Source organism: Budorcas taxicolor, chromosome 11, assembly GCF_023091745.1.
Source record: "Budorcas taxicolor isolate Tak-1 chromosome 11, Takin1.1, whole genome shotgun sequence".
NCBI classification, from domain to species: Eukaryota; Metazoa; Chordata; class Mammalia; order Artiodactyla; family Bovidae; genus Budorcas; species Budorcas taxicolor.
In genome coordinates this window covers 145,574,726-145,600,893 of record NC_068920.1, presented here as the reverse complement: position 1 = coordinate 145,600,893, position 26,168 = coordinate 145,574,726, and the positions used below count along the sequence as shown (strand labels likewise).

Sequence of the window (26,168 nt, the reverse complement as noted above, 5' to 3'; positions counted from 1 at the left end):
CTCTACCTGGCTCGGGGCACTGAGGGACCCATTAGATACACACCTGCTCGCAAGGAATTCATGGTTCCTTTGGACCAGGCTGTGTTGCAATAGGGGCTGCTGTGTATTTTCTGCACACACATGCACACTATGAGATGTTATGCATATGTATAGGAAGAAGTTTGTCCCAAGCGCGGCAGATTTAGGGGTAGGCGGTGGTCCCTGCAGGTTTCAGACAGCAGCTGGCCTTTGGGCTTTGAAGGTAGAGGAGATCCTGGGGTATGAAGATGTGTACGGTGCTTGGGTGCAGTGAGTGGTCCTGGGGCGACAGCTTAGGGTCATGGCGTGGCTGCAAAGGTCAGAGCACACTAGGGGGTTCGGCCTGGGGTCTTCTTTGATTTCTTCTCTTCCATCTCCTCATCAGCCCATGGATAACAGTGGGTCAAGCAGTGAGGATCTCCCTTACAGATGTGTACAGAAGGAGTCAAAAGAGGCCTCCCAACAGGAGCATGGACTCTGTGATGGAAGGAAGGTCTGATGTATAGGCTCGAGTCAGTCAGAAAAGCCAAATGCTACAGCTTTTTTTTATCTTTCTGCCCCAAACAACAGAGGGACCCAGGGCACCAGGGAAGCCTGAGGAGTGGATGCTCCAGGCCATTAGAATAGAGAGGTGTGGTGCTTTGTTCTTCCCTGATCCTGGGCTGACAGCTTTCTAGAAGGTTCTGGAACCTGCTGGTCTGTGCAGTGTTGTCAGGCAGAGTAGAATGTCCAGGCTGCCGGCCAGCCTCCCTGTCCTGTGAGGGGACTTTCTCAGAATTCCTCAGAGGACCCTGAGACCTTAGGGAGTCTCTGATGAGATGCTTCTTGCGGCCTTGGGTACAACCCCCACGTTTCAGAGATGGGGAAAGCCCCACCTTTCAGGAGGTCCAGGGTGAGAGTGGTGCTCGTGGTAAAGAACCTACCTGCCAATGCAGGAGATGAGACAAGGGTTTAGTCCCTGCGTCAGGAAGATCCCCTGGAGGAGGGTATGGCAACCCACTCCAGTATTCTTGCCTGGAGAATCCCGTCACCAGAGGAGCCTGGTGGGCTATGGTCCATAGGATCACAAAGAGTTGGATATGACTGAAACGAATTAGCATGCACAGGGTGATATAAAAGACGGACCAGGGTGCCGCTCCTGGGTGCCAGGAACCCACACTCACCTTGGCCTGCAACGTGGTCCACCGGTGGGGTAGGGCAAAAGAAACACTGTGTTTGGGTAGCTGCTGTGGGTGCTGCATTTTCTCTCTTGAATTCTTCTGGAAGCTAGAGTCGAGCCTTTTCAGTCCTGTGAGTTTTTCTGAATCAGAAGCACTGCTCTGCTGTGCAAAGGGGAGATCTGAGCTCTTGGACCCACCTGCAACAGAGCAGGAGGTGGGCTGAGTGCTGACGGCGAGGGTCTGGGACAGATGGGGCTGAGGGTGCAGAGGCTTGAAGGAGCACGTGGGGCCAGGGGAGTGGTGCTGGCTCTCTCCCCGCAGCACCTCTAGGTTTTGTCCGAAAGACAAAAAGTCCATATTTAACCAGAAGGGGAATTGCCTTGACAGAAATTCCCATCACTGCAGGTAAAGGGAGTCAGTGGTGCAGAAGCAGGAGCTGGGGTGGTGGATCCCAGGCCCTGACTGACAGGCGTCTCTCTGCAGGCTCGGCACCGTGTGGCGAGTCCTCGGCTGGACCCTCACAGGGGGAGCGGGCCCGGTCCCCACCGCCCTGCGGCCCCTCGGAGGAGGCCAGGGCCCCCGGAGAGAGACAGAGGCTCCGGGCAGCAGGGGGGCCACCGTCGGTCATCAGCAGGCACAGCCCGGGGCTGACCCCACAGCTGGATCCCAGCCTCAAGAGCAGCCAGCGGGGCATCCAGGTGTCGGCCCTGTCGGCGTCCTCCTCGGGCTCGGCCTCCTCACCGGCACTGCCTGCCGCCGGCCCGCTCGTCCTGCAGGCCTCCCAGTGCTCCATGACCAAGGCCTGCCGGCAGCCGCCCGTGGTCTTCCTGCCCAAGCTGGTGTATGACATGGTCACATCCACGGATGGCAGTGGCCTGCCCAAGGCCGCCTCGCTCCTGCCCTCGCACTCGGTCATGTGGGCCAGCTCCTTCCGGCCCTTGCTCAGCAAGACCATGACGTCCACGGAGCAGTCACTCTACTACCGCCAGTGGACGGTGCCCCGGCCCGGCCACATGGACTACGGCAACCGAGCCGAGGGCCGCATGGATGGCTTCCACCCGCGCCGGCTCCTGCTCAGCGGGCCCCCCCAGGTGGGTGCTGCCCTGTGTGCCTGGGCTCTGCAGGGGTTGTGGCGGGGGGGCTTGTGTGCACACCCAGAGGCTGGTTTGGGGCTGAGAGCATGTCAGAGCATCCCTTATTCACATCGGCCATCCCCCAGGCGGCATCTCTTGTGGCCCTAAGGGGGCGGGTAGAGGGACCCCAGTTTCCTCCTTTGAGTGATGTGGGGCCGGAGAGGTTCTCTGCGGGTCCTTCTTGCTCATTCAGATTATGGTTCTGCCTTTCCCACGTTACTCCATTTGGTCCTCACGGCCAGTCAGGGCGGTTCCCCCTCACTCTGACAATGGAAGCTGACCCCTGTTTCTGTCCTGCAAGATTTTGGTGAAACAGAACAGGGAGGCAGAAGGCCTGTCTCCATCCCCCAGCTCATTGTATTTTTCTGACAATGAAAGACAGTTTCACCTGTCATCATGGCAGGAACCTGGGTGTGAATGTCAGGGGTTGCGAGCCTGAGATGAGAATGCATGAGGTTCATATGGGGTCTCGGGAGAGGGGCTCAGCCACACACAGCCGGGGTGCAGGGTGGGCCCTGCAGGGAACTGCCTGGGGCTGGATTCAAACTAAAAATCACCTTCCTCCCTGGGTCAGTTCCAGCTCTCTGTTTGCCTCAGGGTCCTCATCTGAGGATGAGGAAGCTAATAGCTGTGTCACAAGAACAGGAGCTTTAGACAAGAGAGTAATGGTAGGCCACCTGGAACATGTCAGTCTGACCCCTAGAAAGCACTGCGATTGTCCCCGTCATCATCACTGTCCCTGTTCAAGACACGTTTCCTTTTCACTCACATGTTCGTTTGTTTGTCTGGTACCTACCCCAAGAAACACAGACCCACAAAAATGTGTATAAAAGTGCTCGTTTTTGTGTTATGTAATTTTCAGTAGTTAAAAAACAAACTGGAAACACCGTGAGTTCTGTTGGTCAAACTTGATTGAATGTACTTGGGCACAGGGATATCATGCAGTTCAGCCACAGAAAATTTGAGCTAGATCTTTATAAACTGATGCTGAAAGTTCTCTAAGATATCTCCATTTTAAAGATCAAGTTGCAGAATAATATATACATAGGGTCATATTGGAGAAGGCAATGGCACCCCACTCCAGTACTCTTGCCTGGAAAATCCCATGGACGGAGGAGCCTGGTAGGCTGCAGTCCATGGGGTCGCTAAGAGTCAGACACGACTGTGCGACTTCACTTTCATTTTTTACTTTCATGCATTGGAGAAGGAAATGGCAACCCACTCCAGTGTTCTTGCCTGGAGAATCCAGGGACAGGGGAGCCTGGTGGGCTGCCGTCTATGGGGTTGCACAGAGTTGGACACGACCGAAGTGACTTAGCAGCAGCAGGGTCATATCAATTACACAGAAAATGTATGTGCCTGCATGTGTGAAAATATCTTCAAAAATCGCTGACAGGAGAGCTGTCAGGGAAGGGGGCTGGAATCTGTGACTATTCTACTTTATTATTGGGCTTCCTTGGTGACTCAGATGGTAAAGAGTCTGCCTGCCATGTGGGAGACCTGAGTTCGATCCCTAGATTGGGAAGATGCCCTGGAGAAGAAAATTGCAGCCCACTCCAGTATTCTTGCCTAGAAAATCTCATGGACGAAGGAGCCTGGCAGGCTATAGTCGATAAGGTTGCAAAGAGTCAGACATGACTGAGCAACATCACTACTCTTTTACTGATCTGTATTTCTTGCACTTTTAGATAAGCATATAGTACTTTGTGTAATTTTTTAAAAAGGGGAAATAAAATGTTTTTTATAAAGGAATTCTGGTTTTTCCATACCCTCATCTTACTGAATGTTATCAATCTTTAAAATTTTTGCGTTTTTGATAGGGGAAAATTATTTTGTATATCATAGTTTTATTAGTAAGGGTGAATATATTTTAATATCTTTATTGGTCACTGGTATTTATTTTACAAGACTTTCTGGTTTTGTCTCTCTTATTTATTTTTCCTTTAGTCCATTTGACTTTTTTTCTTTTGCTTTGTTCTTTTAGAGTATAAATTTTAATCCTTTGTGAATTACATGCATTGCAAATATTTTCTCTAAAGGTCCCCCTGGTTGTATTTCATATTTTCGTTTTGGAAGTTGGTTATTTCCATTCATCAGCATCTGTTGAATCCTTCCTATGAACCAGGCATTAAGCTGAGAACTTGGAGAGCACATTCTTAGGATGCCAAGGTGGGCAGGAGAGAAGGCTAACCCCCAGGTCCCCTTGTAGCCAGTTGTGACGTCAGTGCAGCAAGACCAATAGTATACTGGCCTAGCGCTGGCTTGATGGGGGTGGGGACCCATCAATACAAGAACAGAAGGAAGTCCTGGACTTAGGAGGAGAGAGGTGTGATGCCAACCTTTCCCATCTCCCACAATGAATTTTGGTATCCCACTACAGATACATCCATTAATTAATATAAGATCACAATTTGCAATTGAGCAAGACTTTTAAGGCATTATTAAAATGTCAGTTCATTTTTTTTTCTGATGCAACATTTTATTTAGCTTGTGATGGAGGTCTATTTCTAACAGCTTAAACAGTGTGGCCAATTAAAATCTGGAAAGACATTTGCAATGATTGATAAGCAGGTGGGTCTCCTGCCCATGGGAGTTCATCTGTCTGCCTGTGGCATGTTTCTTCAGGCCACATTTTCCCCCAGAGGTCTTTGCATCCCCCCAGCCCTCATTTTAATTGGGTGAAATGGTTAAGATTGGTGAATGAGTGGAGGCAAGTCAGGTGCTCAGCCAGCGCCTGCCCTAGGCATGGACGTACTGATGGTCGGCTCCCACTTCGCTGTCCCTGCAGATCGGGAAGACGGGTGCCTACCTGCAGTTCCTCAGCATTTTGTCCAGAATGCTCATTCGGCTGACGGAAGTGGATGTTTACGATGAGGAAGAGATCAACATCAGTGAGTTCCCTGTTGATGACCCTGGGGACTGGAATAATCTCCATCAGTTTCTCAAGGGACCTTGCTGTGTCTTTCACTTTTAAGATGGAATTCTCAGGTTAACAATCTGACCCCTCCCAAGGGCTTTGGATGGTTTTCATCTTCCCCTTGTAGTCATTTTGCTCAATCTTAGAGTAGAGCCTGGGAGGCCTTGGGGAAGATAAAATTACGATACTAAAAATAACCGCTCTTTACTGACTACCTTCCAAATGTCAACCACTGTGCCAGATACTTTACAGAAATTACCACATTTACTTCCTCTACCACACCGAGAGACAGATATTGTTAATCCATTTTTCTGCTAAGTAACATGTTCAGGAGCCAGCTCAGGGGTAGCAGAACTGGAACCATATTAGATTTGGTTGCTGCCTCTAGGGAGTTTCCCAGGTGGCTCAGTGAGTCAAGAATCCACCTGCCAGTGCTGGAGACATGGGTTCAATCTCTGGGTTGGAAAGATCCCCTGGAGTAGGAAGTGGCAACCTACTCTGTTAGTCTTGCCTGGAGAATCCTATGGACAGAGGAGCCTGGTGGGCTACAATCCATGGGGTCTCAGAGCTGGACACGACTGAAGTGACTGGGCATGCGTGCATGCTGCCTCTAGAAAGTGGAAGTGTCCATCAGACGAGAATTCCCTTTCAGACTGCAGAGCACATAGGTCAGCATCTTGGGGCAAAATGAAAAATACATGATATGTGGGGAATAGGCTTTTCTCCTCATTCCCAGAGTGGAGTTTATCCTGATTAAGGGAAGACTGTCTTTGAACATGTTTCATGCTCAAAGCACCTCCTCCATTTCCTCTTCTTGAGCCACTCTGGTGACTCTGAAACAGCCTACTGAATGAATCTGTTGGGAATGAAGATTCGTGTAAGGAGTACGTATTATAGAGAAGGGGCCCCAGGAGGCTGCACTGGCATCTAAGAGCACTTCTATTGTGTATGTTTAAGGTGCACAACTGGATGATTTGATACACACTGTGGAATAGTCACCGCAGTCACCTCGCATAGTGACCATGTTCATTGCAGCATCATTCACAATAACCAAAGTGTAACAACAACTGTATGGTGTCAGCAGTTGAGTGGATAAAGAAGGGGTATATACGTGCAATGTAGTCAGCCTTGACAAAGAAGGAAGTCCTGCCCTTTGCACAGAGAGAACTTCTTTACATACTCTTAACTATGTTTGCATTTTGACTGGGAGAAAATTTAGAACCCAGGAAGCCCGTCTAGCCCTTGATCTTTCCTTTGAAGGCAAAAGGAACCGTATCTACACTCATCTGCACTCTGAGTTTTCCACCGTTTCCCCCACAGTTTGGAACTGTATTGCAGATGAAAGTCAGTGGGTCTGCTGAGTTTCTGTCTCACATTTTGTTGGATATACTCATGATAAAGAGGATTTGCCTGAACTGTGTTAAAGTTCACAGCCTTATTTTCTCAATGACCCTCCTATTGCTTTGGGTTTCTCTTTGGCAAAATATGCATAATTTCCCTTTTACGGGATGTTGTGAAGATTAAATGATATGAAGCACTGAGCATCTATTACATACATAATAAGCATTCCTCTCCCTCTTCTTTTTTTACTCTTATGGACATTTAGGATATATATATATGAGCTTCCCTGGTGGCTCAGATGGTAAAGCGTCTGCCTGCAACGCAGGCAGACCTGGGTTCGATTGCTGGGTTGGGAAGATCTCCTGAAGAAGGAAATGGCAACCCACTCCAGTATTCTTGGCTGGAGAACCCCACGGACGGAGGAGCATGGTAGGCTACAGTCCATAGAGTTGCAAAGAGTTGGACACAACTGAGTGACTTCACTTATATATATATATAAGGACACATACAGCTATATGGACATAGTGTTACATATCAGTTCAGTTTAGTCGCTTGGTTGTGTCTGACTCTTTGTGACCCCGTGAACCGCAGCAGGCCAGGCTTCCCTGTCCATCACCAACTCCTGGAGTTTACCCAAAGTGATGTCCATTGAGTCAGTGATGCCATCCAACCATCCCATCCTCTGTCGTCCCCTTCTCCTCCTGCCCCCAATCAGGGTCTTTTCAAATGAGTCAGCTCTTCGCAAGAGAGCCAAAGTATTGGAGTTTCAACTTCAACATCAGTCCTTCCAATGAACACCCAGGACTGATCTCCTTTAGGACGGACTGGTTGGATCTCCATGCAGTCCAAGGGACTCTCAAGAGTCTTCTGCAACATCACAGATCAAAAGCATCAGTTCCTCAGTGCTCAGCTTTCTTTATAGTCCAACTCTCACATCCATAGATGACTACTGGAAAAACCATAGCCTTAACTAGATAGACCTTTGTTGACAAAGTAATATCTGTGCTTTTTAATTTGCTGTCTAGGTTGGTCATAACTTTTCTTCCAAGGAGTAAGTGTCTTTTAATTTCATGGCTGCAGTCACCATCTGCAGTGATTTTTGAGCCCCCCAAAATAAAGTCAGCCACTGTTTCCACTGTTTCCCCATCTATTTGCCATGAAGTGACAGGACTGAATGCCATGATCTTAGTTTTCTGAATGTTGAGCTTTAAGCCAGCTTTTTCGCTCTCTTCTTTCACTTTCATCAAGAGGCTTTTTAGCTCCTCTTCACTTTCTGCCATAAGGGTAGTGTCATCTGCATATCTGAGGTGATTGATATTTCTCCCGGCAATCTTGATTCCAGATTGTGCTTCTTCCAGCCCAGCGTTTCTCATGATGTACTCTGCATATAAGTTAAATAAGCAGGGTGACAATATACAGCCTTGACGTACTCCTTTTCCTATATGGAACCAGTCTGTTGTTCTATGCCCAGATCTAACTGTTGCTTCCTGACCTGCACACAGGTTTCTCAAGAGGCAGGTCAGGTGGTACTCCCATCTCTTTCAGAATTTCCCACAGTTTATTGTGATCCACACAGTCAAAGGCTTTGGCATAGTCAATAAAGCAGAAATAGACGTTTTTCTGGAACTCTCTTGCTTTTTCCATGATCCAGTGGATGTTGGCAATTTGATCTCTGGTTCCTCTGCCTTTTCTAAAACCAACTTGAACACCTGGAAGTTCACGGTTCAAGTATCGGTGAAGCCTGGCTTGGAGAATTTTGAGCATTACTTTACTAGCGTGTGAGATAAGTGCAATTGTGTGGTAGTTTGAGCATTCTTTGGCATTGCCTTTCTTTGGGATTGGAATGAAAACTGACCTTTTCCAGTCCTGTGGCCACTGCTGAGTTTTCCAAATTTGCTGGCATATTGAGTGCAGCACTTTCAGTATCATTTGTATAAAATATCATATACATAAAGTCAATGTATTCCATAATTTGGGGTTGGACCAACTAGAATTTTTTACCTTTTTGCCAACAAGCATTTAATGAGCACTGTAGACTACACTGATTATACTGTACAATGATACATGGCAAACGTGAAGATATGGGTTGAGCCAGGAGTCATGTTGGCATTCAGAAAGGGGAAGCTGGTGGATCTGAGCATTTATAAGCATTTTCCTAGAGGTGCGGTGATAGGCGTTGGGCCTTACTGGCTGGGTAGCATTTAGATATAAGAGCAAGAGAGAGAACTGCGTCAGTTTCTGCTGGTGCTGGCAACCAGTGTGGTGTATTTGAGGGACAGGGCCAGGGTTACGTGTATTGGGAAGAGTGGAAGTTAGTGGAAGTCAGAAGAGCAAGCCTATCCCTAGGAAAGCCAGCATGAGGCTCTTCCTCTGGATAGAGATAGATCTGAATGCATACTCTTGCTGAATTAGAAGAATCTTGAAAATGGAACGTGTACCTGCCTGTTTGAGATCCCATGGTAACTTGTAGACTCAGCATCAGTTCCCCTCCAGCCATCACCCTTGTGCACGTTTGAAATAAATCCTTCTCACATCCCATTTGGTCACATATCTGTGTTTCTCCCGATCCTGTAGACCTCAGAGAAGATTCGGACTGGCATTACCTCCAGCTCAGTGACCCCTGGCCGGACCTGGAGCTGTTCAAGAAGTTGCCTTTTGACTATATTATTCACGACCCGAAGTATGAGGACGCCAGTCTGATCTGCTCACACCATCAGAGCATAAAGAGCGAAGGTCAGATTTGTTAAACTCTTGCTTCCACCTTCTTCCAGAGTAGGTGGGAATAGCCTCTTAAAGTGATGAGCTAAATCTTGCTAGTGATGAGCACATCTGATGGTGATGAGTGAACCGGCGGTGCCTGTTAGAGCAGTGAGGTCACCACCTCTCTGGACAGGAAACACACTTTGACTCCACGAGGGAAGACTCACTGCTCCATTAGTGTGGAAAGATGTGAGGATGCTGTTGATGGCTTTTCATGATTGGAATACTCTGAAGATTCTTGTTAACTGAAGAAAAAGATGTATGTTTTTCTATGAATTTGGATTGTTACAACAAAATGCATCTATTTCCCATCCTGCCCTCGGTCTCTCGTTTTCTCGCTCCTTCTTCGGGGACCACTAATTTTCACAGTATTATGACCCTGCCGGGTTTCAGGGTCACTGGTGACAAACGTCGGATGTGAGTGGCCAGTGAGATTATAAGCACTGACCGGGCAAGTTCAGTGAATGCAGTGTGAGAGGAAGATACCGGTCTCCTTGTCGATTCCATCATTTTATCTTCATTGAGCACAGAGCAGATGCCGTTCTCTGGAGCCTCCTTCATGCTTCACGTAGACCTTCTCGAATGGAGGTTGAGTGTTAAAATCTTAATTTTCCTGCGTCGTTTGAAACCCTAGAGGTGATCGTGTGCTTTGCAGCATTTGCGCGCTAAGTCAGTGATTAGTTTACACTGTCACGGATCAAATCCTTGAATAGATTTATAAAACATCCGTAGCAGGATGAGTGAGACGCCATGTGACTGTAGTGTCTAGTTTATCCCACTGAGACTGTCCTTTCAGGCCAGTGGAGTCAGCTTGGGGCGGACAGGTGAGAGGCGATCCCAGGAAGCCCTGTTACAGTGTTTCGTTGCCAACAAGCGGGAGGGGAGAGTATGGGTTGGGCCTCCTGCGCTCTTTAATGCTGGGATTTTGTGCAGACAGAGGGACGCACCGGAAGCCGGAGGACCTGTTCGTGCGACGCCAGACGGCGAGGATGAGGCTGTCCAAGTTCGCGGCACACAACACATACCATCACTGCGAGCAGTGCCACCAGTACATGGGCTTCCACCCCCGCTGCCAGGTAGGACGGAGCCCCAGGCAGCCCCTCAGGTGGACTCCAGCGGGCACTTCCACGGCTCTCGGCTACGTGCTTCACCTCGGCTAGCACCTCGGTTTCCTTCTTCTCGCTATGTTTGCGTCCCGGAGTCAGGAGGTGGAAAGGTCTGGAAGAAGCCCTTTCGTCCTGAATCCTCCATTCCCTTCGAGCATCTCTGAAATTATTATTGACGCTACCAAACAGTGATTCCCCTGGGGTGACGTGTATTAGTGGCAGATTAACCGGCTATAAGTGTCGTACTTTTCTTTACCTCTTAGCAATTTCTAGTTAGTTCAGTGCAGCAGACACTTCTGAGTGCTTGTTATGTACTGGACACAGACTCAGAGGTGAAGAAAACCCCAGACTTGAGGCTCACAGTCTAGGGATGGACAGGTGCTCATAAACAAAACTTCGGAGCAGGCTAAAGCTGGCAGGAAAGCGATATGATTGATGTGTAGACATTAGGAGGTTTAAGAGAGAAATTTGCATTTACTGACCATCTACTACGTACTGGGCTATGTACTAGGCACTTTTTATATACCAGTACTTCCCACTTTTTAATGTGATAGAAAATGATATTTGCCCTGGACCCTGGGTAGATGGATAAGACTGCTCCCAGGGCTCTGGCTGAAGCAGTTTATATTCAAGCGAAGTTTCTTCTTTAATTCTCATTAAAACCCCACAAGGCTATAGCATTATCCCCATTTAATAAATGAAGATACGATACTGGGCAGGGAGCAGGGGAGAAGGTTCTGAAGGATCAGTAAGAGTTTGCCAAGGAGCCAAGGTAGACAGAAGCCGGGGGGAAGGAGCGAATGGCAAGTGCAATAGCAGGGAGACGAGGGGTGTCTAGGGGAATCAGAAGTGACTTTAGTGGGTGTTGATGGAGCTTAGAGTGAAGCCTGGTCCCGGGACAGGAGGCTGGGTGGGTGGGCAGAAACAGACCACAGAGTCATCCGTGCTGTGGAGAGGAATGGGGCCTTTGCAGTGGGAACTCTTAGCTGAGGCCTGATGAGGGCAATGCTACCTTGGGAGGGGGTACTTCCTTCTTTCTTTTTTAATTTTTCTATTTTTTAAATTGATTCTTTCAGTCGACGAACACTTGTTAAGAAAATGAACAATTTTTCCAGTTTTTTAGATATAATTGACAGATAACATTGTGTAAGTTTAATGTAGACAACATAATGATTTGATAAATGTATATATTGCTAAATGATTGGCACAATAAGTTGAGTTAATTAACATCCATCAGTTTTGAATAGTCCCATACTAGTCCGTGGAGGGGCTTCCCTGATAGTTCAACTGGTAAAGAATCTGCCTGAAGTTCAAGAGACCCCAGTTCGATTCCTGGGTCAGGAAGATCCCCTGGAGAAAGGAAAGGCTACCCACTCCAGTATTCTTGGGCTTCCCTAGTGGCTCAGACAGTAAAAGAATCTGCCTGCAGTATGGGAGACCTGGGTTCCATCTTTGGGTTGGGAAGACCCCCTGGAGGAGGGCATGGCAACCCACTCCAGTATTCTTGCCTGGAGAATCCGCATGGACTGAGGAGCCTGGTGAACTGCAGTCCATGGGGTCGCAAAGAGTTGGACACAACTGAGCTACTAAGCACAGCCTTGTGGAAGTTTGTGGGGGCCTGTGGTCTGGTTCTCTAGAAACAGATGGAGGGTAGGATTTTACACTTAGAATTTCTTTTCATTGCAGATGCAGGCAAGGAAAGGGGAGTCAGGGGCAGCTGGAGCTGATGGGAGACAGATAGCTGTGCAGCAACAAGGGATGCAGGACAGCTCTTACCAGTCCATACCTGCCCCAGAAAGGCCTGAAGGTGACAAGGGCTCCAGTTTCCTCTGTCTGTCCCCTTTGCAGAGGGAAACAGCAGATGGCAGCTTTAATTTTCCCAAATCTGCCTGGCCTTGAGCTTAGCTGCTACTGACGTAGCTAGCACTTGTCTCCTCTAAGCAGATTTTTTTCAAATGATGCAGTTGTACTCTAGACAACAAATACATCTGAGTGGTTTTTCAAAGGATTAAAAATGACCAGAAATCCTATTTGCTGCAGATAAACCCTCCTAACATATCTTCCCTTGGAGATGAAGTTTTTCTTTCAAGGCAGAGAAAAATATAAGTGAAAACATTTTCTTGATCTTGAAATGTAAAGAATGCAGAGACTTAAAGGGTTCAGTGCCTGGTCGCTTCAGGCTCTGCAGTGAATGAGTGGACGGAGCCTGGAGGAGAAGGAGGAGGAGGGCAGGTCTGAGCTCTAGCCCCCGGGGCCAGCCTCTATGTAGGCGGGTCAGGTCTGGGGCCACACTTGCAGGGGTGTGAAAACCAGGTCCCCTGAGGACACAGGGGCACACACTGACTCCCTGCTGACAGGTCACTGCTTCTGCTGTTTGGTTCTTTCTGCTCATTGCTCAAGGCTCCTCTGGGAGGCTGTCTTAGGAAATTCCTCGGTTATGACCCTCTTTGCTCCCTCCCCTGGTCAGATTCTGTTTCTCCCTCATCTTGGCTCTCAAAGCAGAGCCACAGTCCGTCAGATGTCACAGCCAGCACGTCCTGGCCCATGTCAGCCCTGCCCTGGCCCCCATGGCTCCCCGGAGGGCACGGGACAGACCACCTGTGCATCTGCAGGGGCAGCTGAAGGGAGAGGGGTCGGTAAGGTCCTGCTGTGGACGCCAGAGCCAAGGCCTGGAGGAGGCATACCTCTGGCCTGGGCTTAGCCGGGCTGGGAGGCCGCACCAGGAGCAGTGGTAACTGGGTAACAGGAGGGCTCTTTAGACGAAGTGGCTGGAGGTTAGGCTAGACTTAGGGATAGGAGTGAGCCCAAGACTTCTGGATGTCTGCCATGGGAGTGAGGACCTAGGATTATTCGTTGGTTCCTGAGTCTGGATGTGGTGCGTGAGATGGACACGCACAAGTTTACACAGTTATTGTCTTCTGCTGTTACACAGATGAGCTGTGATGGGAAAATAATCTTTGTTGAAATTAAAAATGTGAAATAACCTTTGTTGAAATGAAAAATGTGACCTGGAGCATGAAGGCTTTGGTGCCCCAGCATGCCTATGGGTCCAATCCAGAGTCCAGAAGGGCTGGGTGGCTACAGAGGCATCCCCTGGGTACCGAGGGGTCAGCACCGGAATGGGAGCCTCTGACCAATCAGGCGTGGCCCCGGGTACACACTCGCGCGACCTGGGTGTCCATGCTATGAACTGGCATCAGCTGGGGCAGCAGTGGCAGTAGCCTCTGTGTGGTCATGGTTGTAGCAGGCCTGGGTTCTTCCGGGAGGTCAGGCCAGACTCTGATGACAAGCTCTGTCCTTTCCCCCTCGCACCCCAGCTCTATGAGTCCACCCTGCACGCCTTTGCCTTCTCTTACTCCATGCTAGGAGAGGAAATCCAGCTCCACTTCATCATCCCCAAGTCCAAAGAGCACCACTTTGTCTTCAGCCAACCGGGAGGCCAGCTGGAGAGCATGCGACTGCCTCTCGTCACAGACAAGGTACTGGCCCTGTGGCCCTGGGGCTCCGCCTTGCAGACCCAGGGGCTATTATCAAGTGATGAAAACCTTTGTGAAGTGGTAGTGCGGTCCTTTATTAGAGGGTGACAGAGGCTTTATTAGCTCTTCTACTCTGTTTTCTAGATGGTTCCCATCAGAACTGGTTAGGAGCACCAGCTCAGTGCACAGCTTTGTGGCAAGTGCTTTGAGAAATCAAGAAGGAATAGAAGACCTAGCTTGGTTGTTGAGAAAAGAGTGAAATAAAACACAGTTGTTTATATAGAAGATTCACAACCTGAGTGAATAAGAAGCTAGGCTGTATGGCTCAGAAGTGGAGGGATTTAAGTCACATAGGAATAACGTGCACTCAACGTGTATTAGGCGCCAATAGGTGAGGGTCATGGATTTGGGTCGCTGATATAAGCCCATGAGTTTTGCTCACCTTACACACCATTCTCAAACAAGCATTTATTTCGCTTTGTATTCTGTGCACCGGCGGTTTGGGCTCGGTTCTGCTGGGTGCTTATCCTGGTTGCGATCCCTTGTGTTTGAAGTGAGTTACCAGGTTGGCAGTGGGGCTGGACTCTGGTGGCCTCAGTGGGATGCCCGTGTCTGGTCCTGTGGCCTCTCCTTGTCCAGCAGACTAGCCCAGGCTTTTCCCTCGGGTGGGGGGGTTCTGAGAGAGGACAGAATGCCTCTGGAGGCCAGGCTCAGAACTGGCACGCCACCATCTGTCCTGCATTTCATCTGTAAAAGCAAGTCCCAAGGCTCAGCCAGATGCAAGGCATGCAGAAACAGGCACCATCTTCTGATGTAGGAGGCTGCAGAGTCACATCTTGGAGGGAGGGCAGTCTTTGTGGCCAGGCTGACAAACGCTTGACGTCTCTGTGCCCATGCTCTCCAGAGTCACGAATACATAAAGAGCCCGACGTTCACTCCCACAACTGGCCGTCACGAGCACGGACTCTTTAACCTGTACCACGCGATGGATGGTGCCAGCCACCTGCACGTGCTGGTTGTCAAGGAGTATGAAATGGCGATTTACAAGAAATACTGGCCCAACCATATCATGCTGGTCCTTCCCAGCATCTTCAACAGCGCTGGAGTTGGTAGGCCTTTTTTTTTTTTCCAAATTTGTTGCAAAGTTAAATTCAAGACATGTTGACTTCATAGGAAATCCACTGAGAAATGTTTTTCTAGACTGAACACCTGTTTCCCCTTAGTCCCCTCCAACAGGTGTGTGCATATTAATTACATTCATTCTATAATCACTGCTGTCCCACCACTGCACCAAGACCACCTAAACCGTGTGTGTGCTCTTCTGAATGTTCTGTGTGTGTGTGTGCTCAGTGGCTTCAGTTGTGTTCCACTCTTTGCGACCCCATGGACTGTAGCCCTCAGGTTCCTCTGTCCATGGGATTTTCCAGGCACGCATACTGGAGTGGGTCGCCATGCCCTCCTCCAGGGGATCTTCCTGACCTAAGGGGTGAACCTGAATCTCCTATGTCTCCTGCATTGCAGGTGGGTTCTTTACCACTGAGCCACTGGGGAAGCCCCTGAACATTCTTAATCAGTTCAGTTCAGTTCAGTTTAGTCGCCCATTCGTGTCCGACTCTTTGCAACCATATGGACTGCAGCACGCCAGGCCTCCCTGTCCATCACCAACTCCCGGAATCTACTCAAACTCATATCCATTGAGTCGGTGATGCCATCCAACCATCTCATCCTCTGTGGTCCCCTTCTCCTCCTGCCTTCAATCTTTCCCAGCATCAGGATCTTTTCAAATGAGTCAGCTCTTTGCATCAGGTGGCCAAAGGATTGGAGTTTCAGCTTTAAAATCAGTCCTTCCAATGAATGTTCAGGACTAATCTCCTTTAGGATGGACTGGTTGGATCTCCTTGCAGTCCAAGGGACTCTCAAGAGTCTTCTCCAACACCACAGTTCAAAAGCATCAATTCTTCGGCGCTCAGCTTTCTTTATAGTCCAACTCTCACATCCATACATGACTACTGGAACAACCATAGCCTTGACTAGACGGACCTTTGTTGGCAATGTAATGTCTCTGCTTTATAATATACTGTCTAGGTTGGTCATAACTTTCCTTTCTGGGAGTAAGCATCTTTTAATTTCATGGCTGCAGTCACCGTCTGCAGTGATTCTGGAGCCCCCCAAAATAAAGTCGGTCACTGTTTCCACTGTTTCCCCATCTATTTGCCATGAAGTGATGGGACTGGATGACATGATCTTAGTTTCCTGAATGTTGAGCTTTAAGCCAACTTTTTCACTCTCCTCTTTGACTTTCATCAAGAGACTCTTTATTTCTTCTTCACTTTCTGCCGTATGGGTGGTGTCATCTGCATATCTGAGGTTATTGATATTTCTCCCGGCAGTCTTGATTCCAGCTTGTGCTTCATCCAGCCCAGTGTTTCTCATGATATACTCTGCATATAAATTAAATAAGCATGGTGACAATATACAGCCTTGATATACTCCTTTTCCTATTTGGAACCCGTCTGTTGTTCCATGTCCAGTTTTAACTGTTGCTTCCTGACCTGCATGCAGGTTTCTCAAGAGCAGGTCAGGTGGTCTGGTATTCCCGTCTCTTGAAGAATTTTCCACAGTGTTATACCCTAATTTCACTAACTGCAGGTTTTCTGGGATAACCTGTCATTTGAATTCTTTGGCGATAGACCCTTTAAAACACACACTACTCAATAAAATTTCTGTAAATGGAGACTTGAGAGAGTCTTCTAGGTGTTGACTGAAAGAAAAAGCACAATGAGAGAGTTGTGAGTAAAGTTTTATTGGGGGCAAAATGAGGACCAGAGCCTGGGAGACAGCCTCTCAGATAGCTCCGAGGAACTGCTCCCAGGAGATGAGGGGAGATGTCGGTGTATATGTGATTTTGGTGAAAGGGGTTAACTGCCATCGGGCAAACAAATCAGCGGAGGGATGCTGCTGGTCACCAGAAGGATGGAGCTGGTCACGGACAGCAGGTGTCTCCATTAAGGATTTTAGTGCTTTTTTACATAGGAGACAGTGCATGAAACTGGGCTTATAAAATCTTCTCCTGAAAAATATCTCATGATCTGAAGGCCTGTTCTGCTGGTTTGTCCTAGAGCCCAGAGTGACTCATTCTCCACCCTGAACTGCTTGCAGGGTGTGTTGAAGGTCTGCAGTGGCCCCTAGTGACCTCATCCTTGTAGAGGCAGTTGGCGAGAGACCATTTTTGTCCACATAGAATCGAAAGACCTTTCTCTTTCAGCTTTCTGGTTTTTAAAGCTATTTTGATTTGTTGACGATTCTTTTTTTCTTCAGTGCTCGGTTATTGCTTTATTCATGGTCTCAGCTGTTAAAAAAGCAAAGATAAATAGACACATATGTGCACAAATGGGAGGGGAGTATTTTCTGCCCTCGAGTTTCCTCTCAACAGCCTATGGTGAGTGGATAAGGACTGCAGATAAGAGCAGGTAGGGCTGGGGCCTGGGTAGGCTTTCATCAAATTCTTGTTCTTAGTGGGGCTTTGTCCTGGGTGGGGATGGGCACTTGGACTGACCCAAGTTGGGGTCGTCTGCTCATTTCAGGTGCCGCCCACTTCCTGATCAAGGAGCTGTCTTACCACAACCTGGAGCTGGAGCGAAACCGTCAGGAGGAGCTGGGAATCAAGCCCCAGGACATCTGGCCTTTCATTGTGATTTCTGATGACTCCTGCGTGATGTGGAACGTGGTGGACGTCGACAGTGGTGGGGAGAGAAGCAGGTGAGAGCCCCTTTCCCGACGGGGGCCCAGTGGGGGATTCTTGTCCATCCTTTGAGGACCTCAGAAGGCACCTCCTATTAGAAGATGTGGTGTGCGGTGGACAGAACCCTATCTGGGGTGGGCTCACCCACCAAGCTTTTGAGTTTTTAATTGAAAACATTTTACTGAGGACAGTAGAGACAGAAAATAATGCAACATAGATTCAGTATAAAATATTAAAAAAAAAAGTGTCATACATATTCAGGTATTTTCACAAACAGAACACACCCACTTAACAAACTCCCTGATGAAGAAACTAACCATCACCATCACTGATGCGCCCTTCCCCACACCTTCCAGAACCTTCTCCCTGCCCCAGCCGCCTCCTGACATGAAGCTATATTTTTATTTGCTGTGACATTCAGGAAGCAACTCTTTCTGGGACACCTTTCAAAGGGGCACTTGCCCTTGTCCTAGAGGTTTGTTATGAGGACCAGGTAAACCGTGAATTGTGGTCCTGGAGGGGGTGATGGAGCGGCACGAGGTAGGAAAGGCTCAGTACATAGGGCTGCATCTGAGCATCATTGGGAAGATACCTCTGTGTGGTTTTTTGGCACAAGTATTTCAACGTAGCCGTTATCTTCGGCTTATTTGAGAAACAACGTGAATGCTTGGCTCTTTTTCTTTGAGGGACAATGTGAGGTTAGTTCTTCTCTTTTGTGTTAGTGAGTCCTAAGTCCTAGTGTAACAACTTCCATCCTTACCACTGTTCTTCTAGGAAAAATGTGTTCGGTCTGATAGAGCTCACAGACATGACACCAGCAAGCCGCCATGCTTTCAGCGTTCTCACTGGCACCCCTCCGAGGGTGAGAGCTTGGCTGAGCACAGTGATGAGGAAGAGAACTAAGCTTTTTCCCTCTGCTTTTCTGAATTTCAATCCTAAGCATAATGTTCAAGTCCTGGTGTGTCAGAGCTGGCTGAGGCCTTAGGGAGCTTAGCAGTAGCCCCTCAGCTGGAGAAAAGGAAGCTGAGATGCAGAGAAGTTGAGCCACTTACTGGGTCTCTCACACACAGAATTCTTGTTGCCTGGGCTACCAGCCCTGGGGTTACTCCCTTCAGCTGCCCACCCCTGGTCGTCAGGTGGCCCTCACTGTCTTCCCAGACCTCAGTCGCCGTCAGGGTGGGGTGGGAGGTGCTTACACATGGCCTCCTTCCCTCTCCCCGACCTCCTTGGAATTGCCACCAGAAATGCAAGGTGGTGTGGCATGGTGCAGAGAATGTGGGCTCTGGAGACAGACAACACCCTTCCAGCCGAGCTCTGTTGAGTGACACTGGGCAAGTCAGCCAGAGCCTCCTTTTCTTCATCTGTGAAATGGGGGTGATGGTTTTATATCACAGGATTGCTGCGAGGATCAGTGATAATGAATTCAAAGTGCCTGGTGGCTGTGATGGGTTCTGGGCACAGCAGCCCGCCCGGCACGTGCAGGGGAAAGCAGCGGCCTGGCCGGCCCAGTCTGCATGCCGACCTGGGGATGTCCGTCTCCCTCCTCCGGGCAGAGAGTTTTCCTGGTCGGAGAGAAACGTGTCCTTGAAGCACGTCATGCAGCACATCGAGGCATCCCCCAACATCACCCACTACGCCCTGATCGGCATGCGGAAGTGGTCCAGCAAGACCGGGAGCCGCGAGGTGCGCGAGCCCTTCTCCCGCTGCCACGTGCATGACTTCGTCGTCTTGAACGTGGACTTGACCCAGAACGTGCAGTACAACCAGAACCGGTGAGCCCCGCCCAACCATGGCCATCAGCTCAGCCCACAGTCCCAGGGCCCTTGGCCCAACCACGTCCATCAGCTCAGCCCACTGTCAGGGCCCTTTGCCCAACCACGTCCATCAGCTCAGCCCACTGTCAGGGCCCTTTGTCCAACCATGTCCATCAGCTCAGCCCACGGTCCCAGGGCCCTCTGCAAGGGGCAGCCTTACTCCTGGAGGACCCTTGCTCCTTCCTTGCCCTGCCGGGCCTTCCCACCCATGACACTGGCCTGGCCCCTTGCTTTCAGTCCTCATGGATTTTTCTTTTTTTTTAGTATTTTTGTTGCATAATTTTAGGGGAGATTTGCATAAGACCATTTAACGTCCTTCACCAGTTCACACGGTACCGTATTTAATGACTTCCGTTCTTCTAGGTGGTGTTTCTCTTGCTTTTCTGGCTCCTTCTGTGAACATGTTACTTTCTAGGAGCTTGAGCGCTGAAGGAAATGATAATTTCCTTGTGTCCCTGTCTCTGGATCTAGCCGCAGAAGTGCTCATGTCTCAAGAATCCAGTTGCTAATGTTAGTGAGCCTTCTACCTGCCAGGGAATGGGCACATCCCTGAGAGTGCCTGCAGAGGAGTGTCTGTTTTGGAGCAGACTGACCTGCTAGGAATGTGGGTTCTGCCATTTGTCAGCTTTGAAATTTAGGCAGATGACTTGCCGTCTCTGAGTCTTGATTTCCTCAGCTGTAACAGTGGCTCATATATTTACTCTGGGAGGTCAGCTGTCTTCTTTTTAACACATAGATGAAGTGGCATTTGTTAAGTCCCCTTCATGGTACCTGGCATGGGGTACCAAGCTCAGTCGTGTCTGACTCTTTGTGACCCCATGGACTATAGCCTACCAGGCTCCTCTGTCCATGGGATTTTCCAGGCAAGAGTGCTGGAATGGGTTGCCATTTCCTTCTCCAGGGGATCTTCCCAACCCAGGGATCGAATCCCAGTCTCCCACATTGCAGGCAGACGCTTTACCATCTGAGCCACCAGGGAAGCAATAAATTTACTTTGGGAGGTCAGTTGTCTTCTTTTTAACAGATAGATGAAGTGGCATCTGTTAAGTCCCCTCCACGCCTGGCGTGGCGTGCACGGTCCACACGTGACAGGGCTTCTATAGTAACAGCCTGAGTACACCCTGCCTTCCTGGTGCAGGGGCATCACAGCTTGTCTCCTTCTTGGTTTGCCTCCTGTGCCTCCCAGGGGACGGTCTTTGAGTGCAGGAACGAGCCTGCTCGTCTTCCCAGATACGGGGTGTCTGGTGGAGGTGTGGCTGCGAGCTAACTGGAGGCCGACCCGCCCCCCTGCTCTCGTTCCCGCCAGGTTCACGTGTGACGATGTGGACTTCAACCTGCGGGTGCACAGCGCCGGCCTCCTGCTCTGCCGCTTCAACCGCTTCAGCGTTATGAAGAAGCAGATCGCTGTGGGTGGGCACAGGTCCTTCCACATCACTTCCAAGGTGGGTGCAGCCGTGTGTCCGGAGAGAGCTGCTGCCCATGGTGGGGAGGCTGGTGGGGAGGCCACCGGGCACCTCGGAGTCAGCGGGGTGGGCTTGACAGCTGGGAAGTGCTAGTGAAGGTTGCCTGTTGGGAGCCCTGAGAGGGGAAAGACTCCATTGAGTTTCCCTTCTCATCTCCGGTTCTCTGTGGGTGTGTGTCTCCCTGCCGCGTGCACACCACCAGCCTTCCAGTGTGCCCTTGCCCTCACCTCCCACGCCCACCCCACGCTCTCGCTCCGCGTGATTTCTCGAGCACGTCTCCATCAGTGTCTTTGCTGCTCACTTGTCTGGCTTTTCTGCTGGGCAGAGCCCTTGGGGGTCAGATGTGGTACCGTGCTCTTCTTAGGGTCCCCGGGACAGCACCTGCTAAATACTCTCTGAATGGGACTGACAGGCTAGCTCGATGGGTGTGCCGTCTGCCCTGGAGATAGCCTCCAGGTGGGGGGAGACGTGTCCTCGGTGATCTGTATCCTCCAGGAACCCATAGGGTGCTGGCACACCCCTGCCTTGAAGGTCCCTTTGATCCATGGAGGAGAGTGGCAGAGATGAGCTGAAGAAGTAGGAGAACCCATTGAAAGGTGTCCATCAGAGGACTTGAGTAGTCTTATGTATGTGCACAGTCTTTCTGGCTCCAGCCTGGGAAATACGTTGGTGATGGAGTAAGAGATTTTGGGCTCAGAGGGCCAGGCTGTTGAGAGGAAGACCAGTGGGACTGGACAGGAGACAGAGGGGATCTGGAGGTCAGGAGGAAGGCTGGCCCTTCCCAGAGGCTGACATCTCGGGATCTGGGGGAACATTCGGTCCGTGGGTTCTCTTATTTTTTTCTAGATAAGACAGCCAGGTCTCTGCATGGAGTGGTCATTGTCTGCAGTCACTGACCCTGTGGTCAGTTTTCACAAGTCCCACTTTAGTTAAGCCAAATTTTCCTTAATAGAGAGCTTCACCGTGGATGTATATGTTCTCACATCACGGCTGCACACAACCATCCATGACGGGAAGGCCCACTCTGGGTCCCTGGGAGTGGCTGACGCCCGCCCGTCCCCACACAGGTGTCAGACAGCCCCATGGCCGTTGTGCCCGCCCAGTACATCTGCGCCCCCGACAGCAAGCACACGTTCCTTGCGGCCCCCGCACAGCTCCTCCTGGAGAAGTTCCTCCAGCACCACAGCCACTGCTTCTTCCCGCTGTCCCTGAAGAATCTCGGCCACCCCGTGCTGTCTGTGGACTGCTACCTGAACCTGGGGTCTCAGGTAACCATCCGAGGGGGGCGCTGTCGAGTCCATCAATCAGAGAAGTCCCTCAACATGGGAGCTAGAACCCAGAACTTGGAATTATAGCCCCCCAGTTGAGTCAACTCTGGCCTGACCCCTGCTTTACAGTCCATAAGATAAAGGCTGAAAGAATTGGAATGGTGTGTCCCCATATCAAGGGGCTTCCCTGGTGGCTCAGTGGTAAAGAACCCGCCTGCCAATGCAGGCACAGGAGATGCAGGTTTGATCCCTGGGCCGGGAAGATCCTCTAGAGAAGGGCATGGCAACCCACTCCAGTATTCTTGCCTGGAGAATCCCATGGACAGAGGAAGGTGGCGGGCTACAGTCCATGGCGTCAAAAAGAGGTGGACACAACTGAAGCAACTTAGCACACACACCCTGATAAAGAAAGTTAGGAATCAAACTTACTACTAATGCCAGAACATTTCTGATTCTCAAATGAGGTAATGAATAGATATATCTGGGTAAGTCTCGGAGTTGATGTTTAGAACGTAAGATTTGGAAATGACATTGAATATTGTGTTTGGTCCTCTAAGCCTGAGCTTGACCTGGCAGTTAGTGTGTGTCAGATGCAAAGCTCTAGCACAGTGCTGTGGGGTGTTTCATGGAAAATGACTTTTCTCATGGATTCCTTTTTCCCCCCCCAGATCTCTGTGTGTTACGTGAGCTCCAGGCCCCACTCGTTAAACATCAGCTGCTCTGACTTCGTGTTCAGTGGACTCCTGCTATACCTCTGTGACTCTTTCGTGGGAGCTAGCTTTTTGAAAAAGTTTCATTTTCTGAAAGGTAACTTCTGGTGCTCTTACGGTGGACCTTGACGAGTGGCTGTCATCACTGGCACCTCTCTGCAGGTGAACCTGGTCCTCATCCTTTTTGCCAGCGAGTAAACTGAGACTCGGGCTTCCCTGGTGGCTCAGAGATAAAGAATCTGCCTGCCAATACAGGAGACATGGGTTTGATCCCTGAGTTGGGAAGATCCCTTGGAGGAGGGCTTGGCAACCCACCCCAGTATTCTTGCCTGGAGAATCCCATGGACAGAGGAGCCTGGTGGGCTACAGTCCACGGGGTCACAAAGAGTCAGACATGACTAAGCAACTAAACAACAACAGCAAAACTGAGACTCAGGGCTTGTGACTTCCCCGGCTCTCCAGGGAGGCACAGGGAAGCTGGGGCGGGATCCCAGGATGGCTCTTCCCCTCTACCTGTTTGCACAGAGATAAGACACATCCCCTTTCTTCCCAGTGACCAGCAGATATTTTCAACTTTCCTGTTGCTTTTCAGGCCAGGCTCTTAGCCTAAGCATGCAGACCTCCTAGACACTTCTTCTTCTTGGTGGATGAGTTCTTCCTCTTTGTCTTGGGCTGCTGCGGGCATCTTTACTTTGCTTCTAATCTTATTCCCTCTATAGGTGTTTTCGTGCTGGAGTGGTTGAGAGTGGGAAACGTTCATTCAGTATGACTTAAAAACACTATTTCAAATCCAGCTGGGATCCCTAATTGATCTTCACTTTTTCTTGGTTGGCCGTGACACCCACCTTCCTCTCTGCGAGGTGTTGAGTGAGCACCGGGGTTGCATAAACTTTGGGGAAATAATCAGAGGTTTCTGCAACGTGCTGTGCTCCTGGGAAACATCTTGTCTAATAGAAGGATAGGACGTGGAGGTAGGGGGGTAGATGGTATGAACACCCATGATTATTGATGTGTGCTGGGCGTTGAGAGGAGGGAGAGTTCACATTGCCAGGCAGGAGGTGCGTGGGGCCTGGGCGGGTGTCCGACGGCGATGAGTGAAGAGGGCAGGGTTAGGCTGTGGGCCAGGGTGTCTCCCACCAGGGCTGGAGCTGAGGATGCTGGTTTGTGATCCTGAGTCTGCCTCCTTCTTCCTGTCTGCTCGCTTCTTTGCCATCATTTCTTGGTTCAGTGTTGTCTCATCTGTCAGACCTGCGAAGTTACACGCTCACGGTCTGGCTAAGATGGCAAAGCAGCCCCTGGAAACAGGCACTCACTTGGACATCTGGCCCTTCCCTTCCAAAAGCAGCATCATCTTTTGTTCTGGCAAACAGCAGCCGGGCGGGAGCTTTCCTGTGCAGAAACTCCCCTGTTCCGTTCACACACCTCTGCCATTGTCCACACAGGTGCCACCTTGTGTGTGATCTGTCAGGACCGCAACTCGCTCCGCCAGACAGTCGTCCGCCTGGAGCTGGAAGACGAGTGGCAGTTTCGGCTGCGAGATGAATTCCAGACGGCCAACGCCAAGGAGGACTGGCCACTCTTCTTCCTGACCGGACGGCACATCTGAGGGTGGAGCCTGTCCAACCTCAGGCTGCTGAGGCTAAAGGAAGAATCGGAACCCCGGGGCGTCTGGGCCGGGCCGGGACCCAGAGGTGTGTGTTGCCACACCTTCATGGTAGGGGCCAGGGAACCATAGGTCCCAGAGATGCGCGGAGACTTACTGAGAGCAACAGGGACGAGTGGATGGTGAGCAAGAACTCCAACCCCAGATTCCTAGGTTCCGGGCCAGACCCCACCGCCCTAGCCTGTATCAAAGTCCATTTTATGAAGAACAAAGTTTTGCCTACTCTTACATCATCCATATGCTTCCATGAACAAACTTGACTTTCCTCTTAGTTCTGAAGGATCCCTCTTGGATTATCTTGTAGAGATGCCAGCATTTCAGATGATGGATGTGATGTTGGCTAAGTAGATTTCCCTCTAACCTACTCCAGAGCAATAGTCCAAAAGACCATTTTATCCGTAAAGGCTGGACACAAGGAAAAACGAAGTAGGTTCACTTAATTACGAATTGTGTAAGGTTACTCTTTTAGAAACTAGCCCAAAGGCATCAAATTTAATAAAGTAAAATAAATAGTTTCACTTCAGAGCAAATACGACTCTATTAAAATAGTACAGGGTAAATACCCTACCTCCTAGAAAGGGCAAAAGTGAAAAGAAACTTTTTAAAAAAAAACTACAGGGCTTGCAGGGAGGAAATTAGGGTTGCAGAGATTGACCTTGAGAAACAGAATTTGCCTTACAAAGGAAAGAGAGCCAAACGTCTTTCTCGAAACAAACAGTGAAAACAACCAAAGTGATAGGGAAAGTAGCTGATAAGAACTAGACTTCTGACTCTAATTTATTGAAGCTCAATTTTTAGCTCCTTGAATTGCTTGTCTTCTCTTCTGAATGTTTGGTCCCCGTCCAGAGAGGAAGGGGACAGACAAGGTAACAGGGTTGTTCTGTTACCCCTGTACTCTGCCTTGCCTGCCAGAATATTTTTTAAACCAGCATGTTAGGGTGCCCCCTAGAGGCCGAGCCCGGGGCCAGGTGCTTTCACAGTTACTATCTTGCTTACCCTTTCCAGCAGCCTTGTGCTGTGGAATCATTCTTCCCGTTTGAAAGATGAGCCAGTTCTGAGATGCAAACAGTGCATCTCCCCAAGATCACATGGCTGCAGACTCCAGGGAAGAAGAGAAGCAGAGCAGACTCCGGGGTCCCTCTCCCTGGCCCACCACACTGTTTATGGAGTGGCCCATAACCAGAGGAAAAGTTGAAAGGTCCTCAGAAATGAATCAGCAGAATGCACTCTTGTCCATCCATCTTAGACGTTTATAAGCACTCTAATGGATACTAACCTGACAAGGAATTATGTTCAAAGACGATGCCAAAGAGTTAATGTCAATCTTTTCTTCCCTGAGGAAAAAAAAAAATAGTCCATGAGTATAAAAAATTTAGATCAATGTTTCTAAAAAACGATCACTTTGTATATGTCATTATTCCTATTTTGGAATAAAAACTTACCTTTTTGAGTTCTACCATCTTGAGTCTTTCATAAACGGTGGCTTCTAGACTGCTCTTCCCGTTTTATTCGTTAAAGTTGAAAAAAAGTAACATTCTTGTTTGTTCCAGCCTTATAAATAAAATTCATAATGCATGTATTGTTTCTTTGGTGGGAA

The 26,168-nt window shown here is 49.5% G+C and overlaps 1 protein-coding gene across 1 annotated transcript in view; it reads left to right on the top strand.

The window, feature by feature from the left end:
* GREB1 (growth regulating estrogen receptor binding 1) overlaps positions 1-25,918 on the top strand; it is a 127,541-nt gene extending 101,623 nt beyond the window's left edge. The window contains exons 22-33 of the mRNA XM_052647845.1: positions 1,662-2,269; positions 5,100-5,202; positions 9,144-9,302; positions 10,263-10,405; positions 13,753-13,914; positions 14,816-15,020; positions 17,496-17,670; positions 19,207-19,425; positions 20,774-20,909; positions 21,998-22,198; positions 22,867-23,005; positions 24,351-25,918. Coding sequence (XP_052503805.1) covers positions 1,662-2,269; positions 5,100-5,202; positions 9,144-9,302; positions 10,263-10,405; positions 13,753-13,914; positions 14,816-15,020; positions 17,496-17,670; positions 19,207-19,425; positions 20,774-20,909; positions 21,998-22,198; positions 22,867-23,005; positions 24,351-24,514 — 2,414 coding nt within the window. The 3' untranslated portion in view covers positions 24,515-25,918. The remainder of the gene's footprint in view (positions 1-1,661; positions 2,270-5,099; positions 5,203-9,143; positions 9,303-10,262; positions 10,406-13,752; positions 13,915-14,815; positions 15,021-17,495; positions 17,671-19,206; positions 19,426-20,773; positions 20,910-21,997; positions 22,199-22,866; positions 23,006-24,350) is intronic.
* Positions 25,919-26,168: the final 250 nt, after the last annotated feature.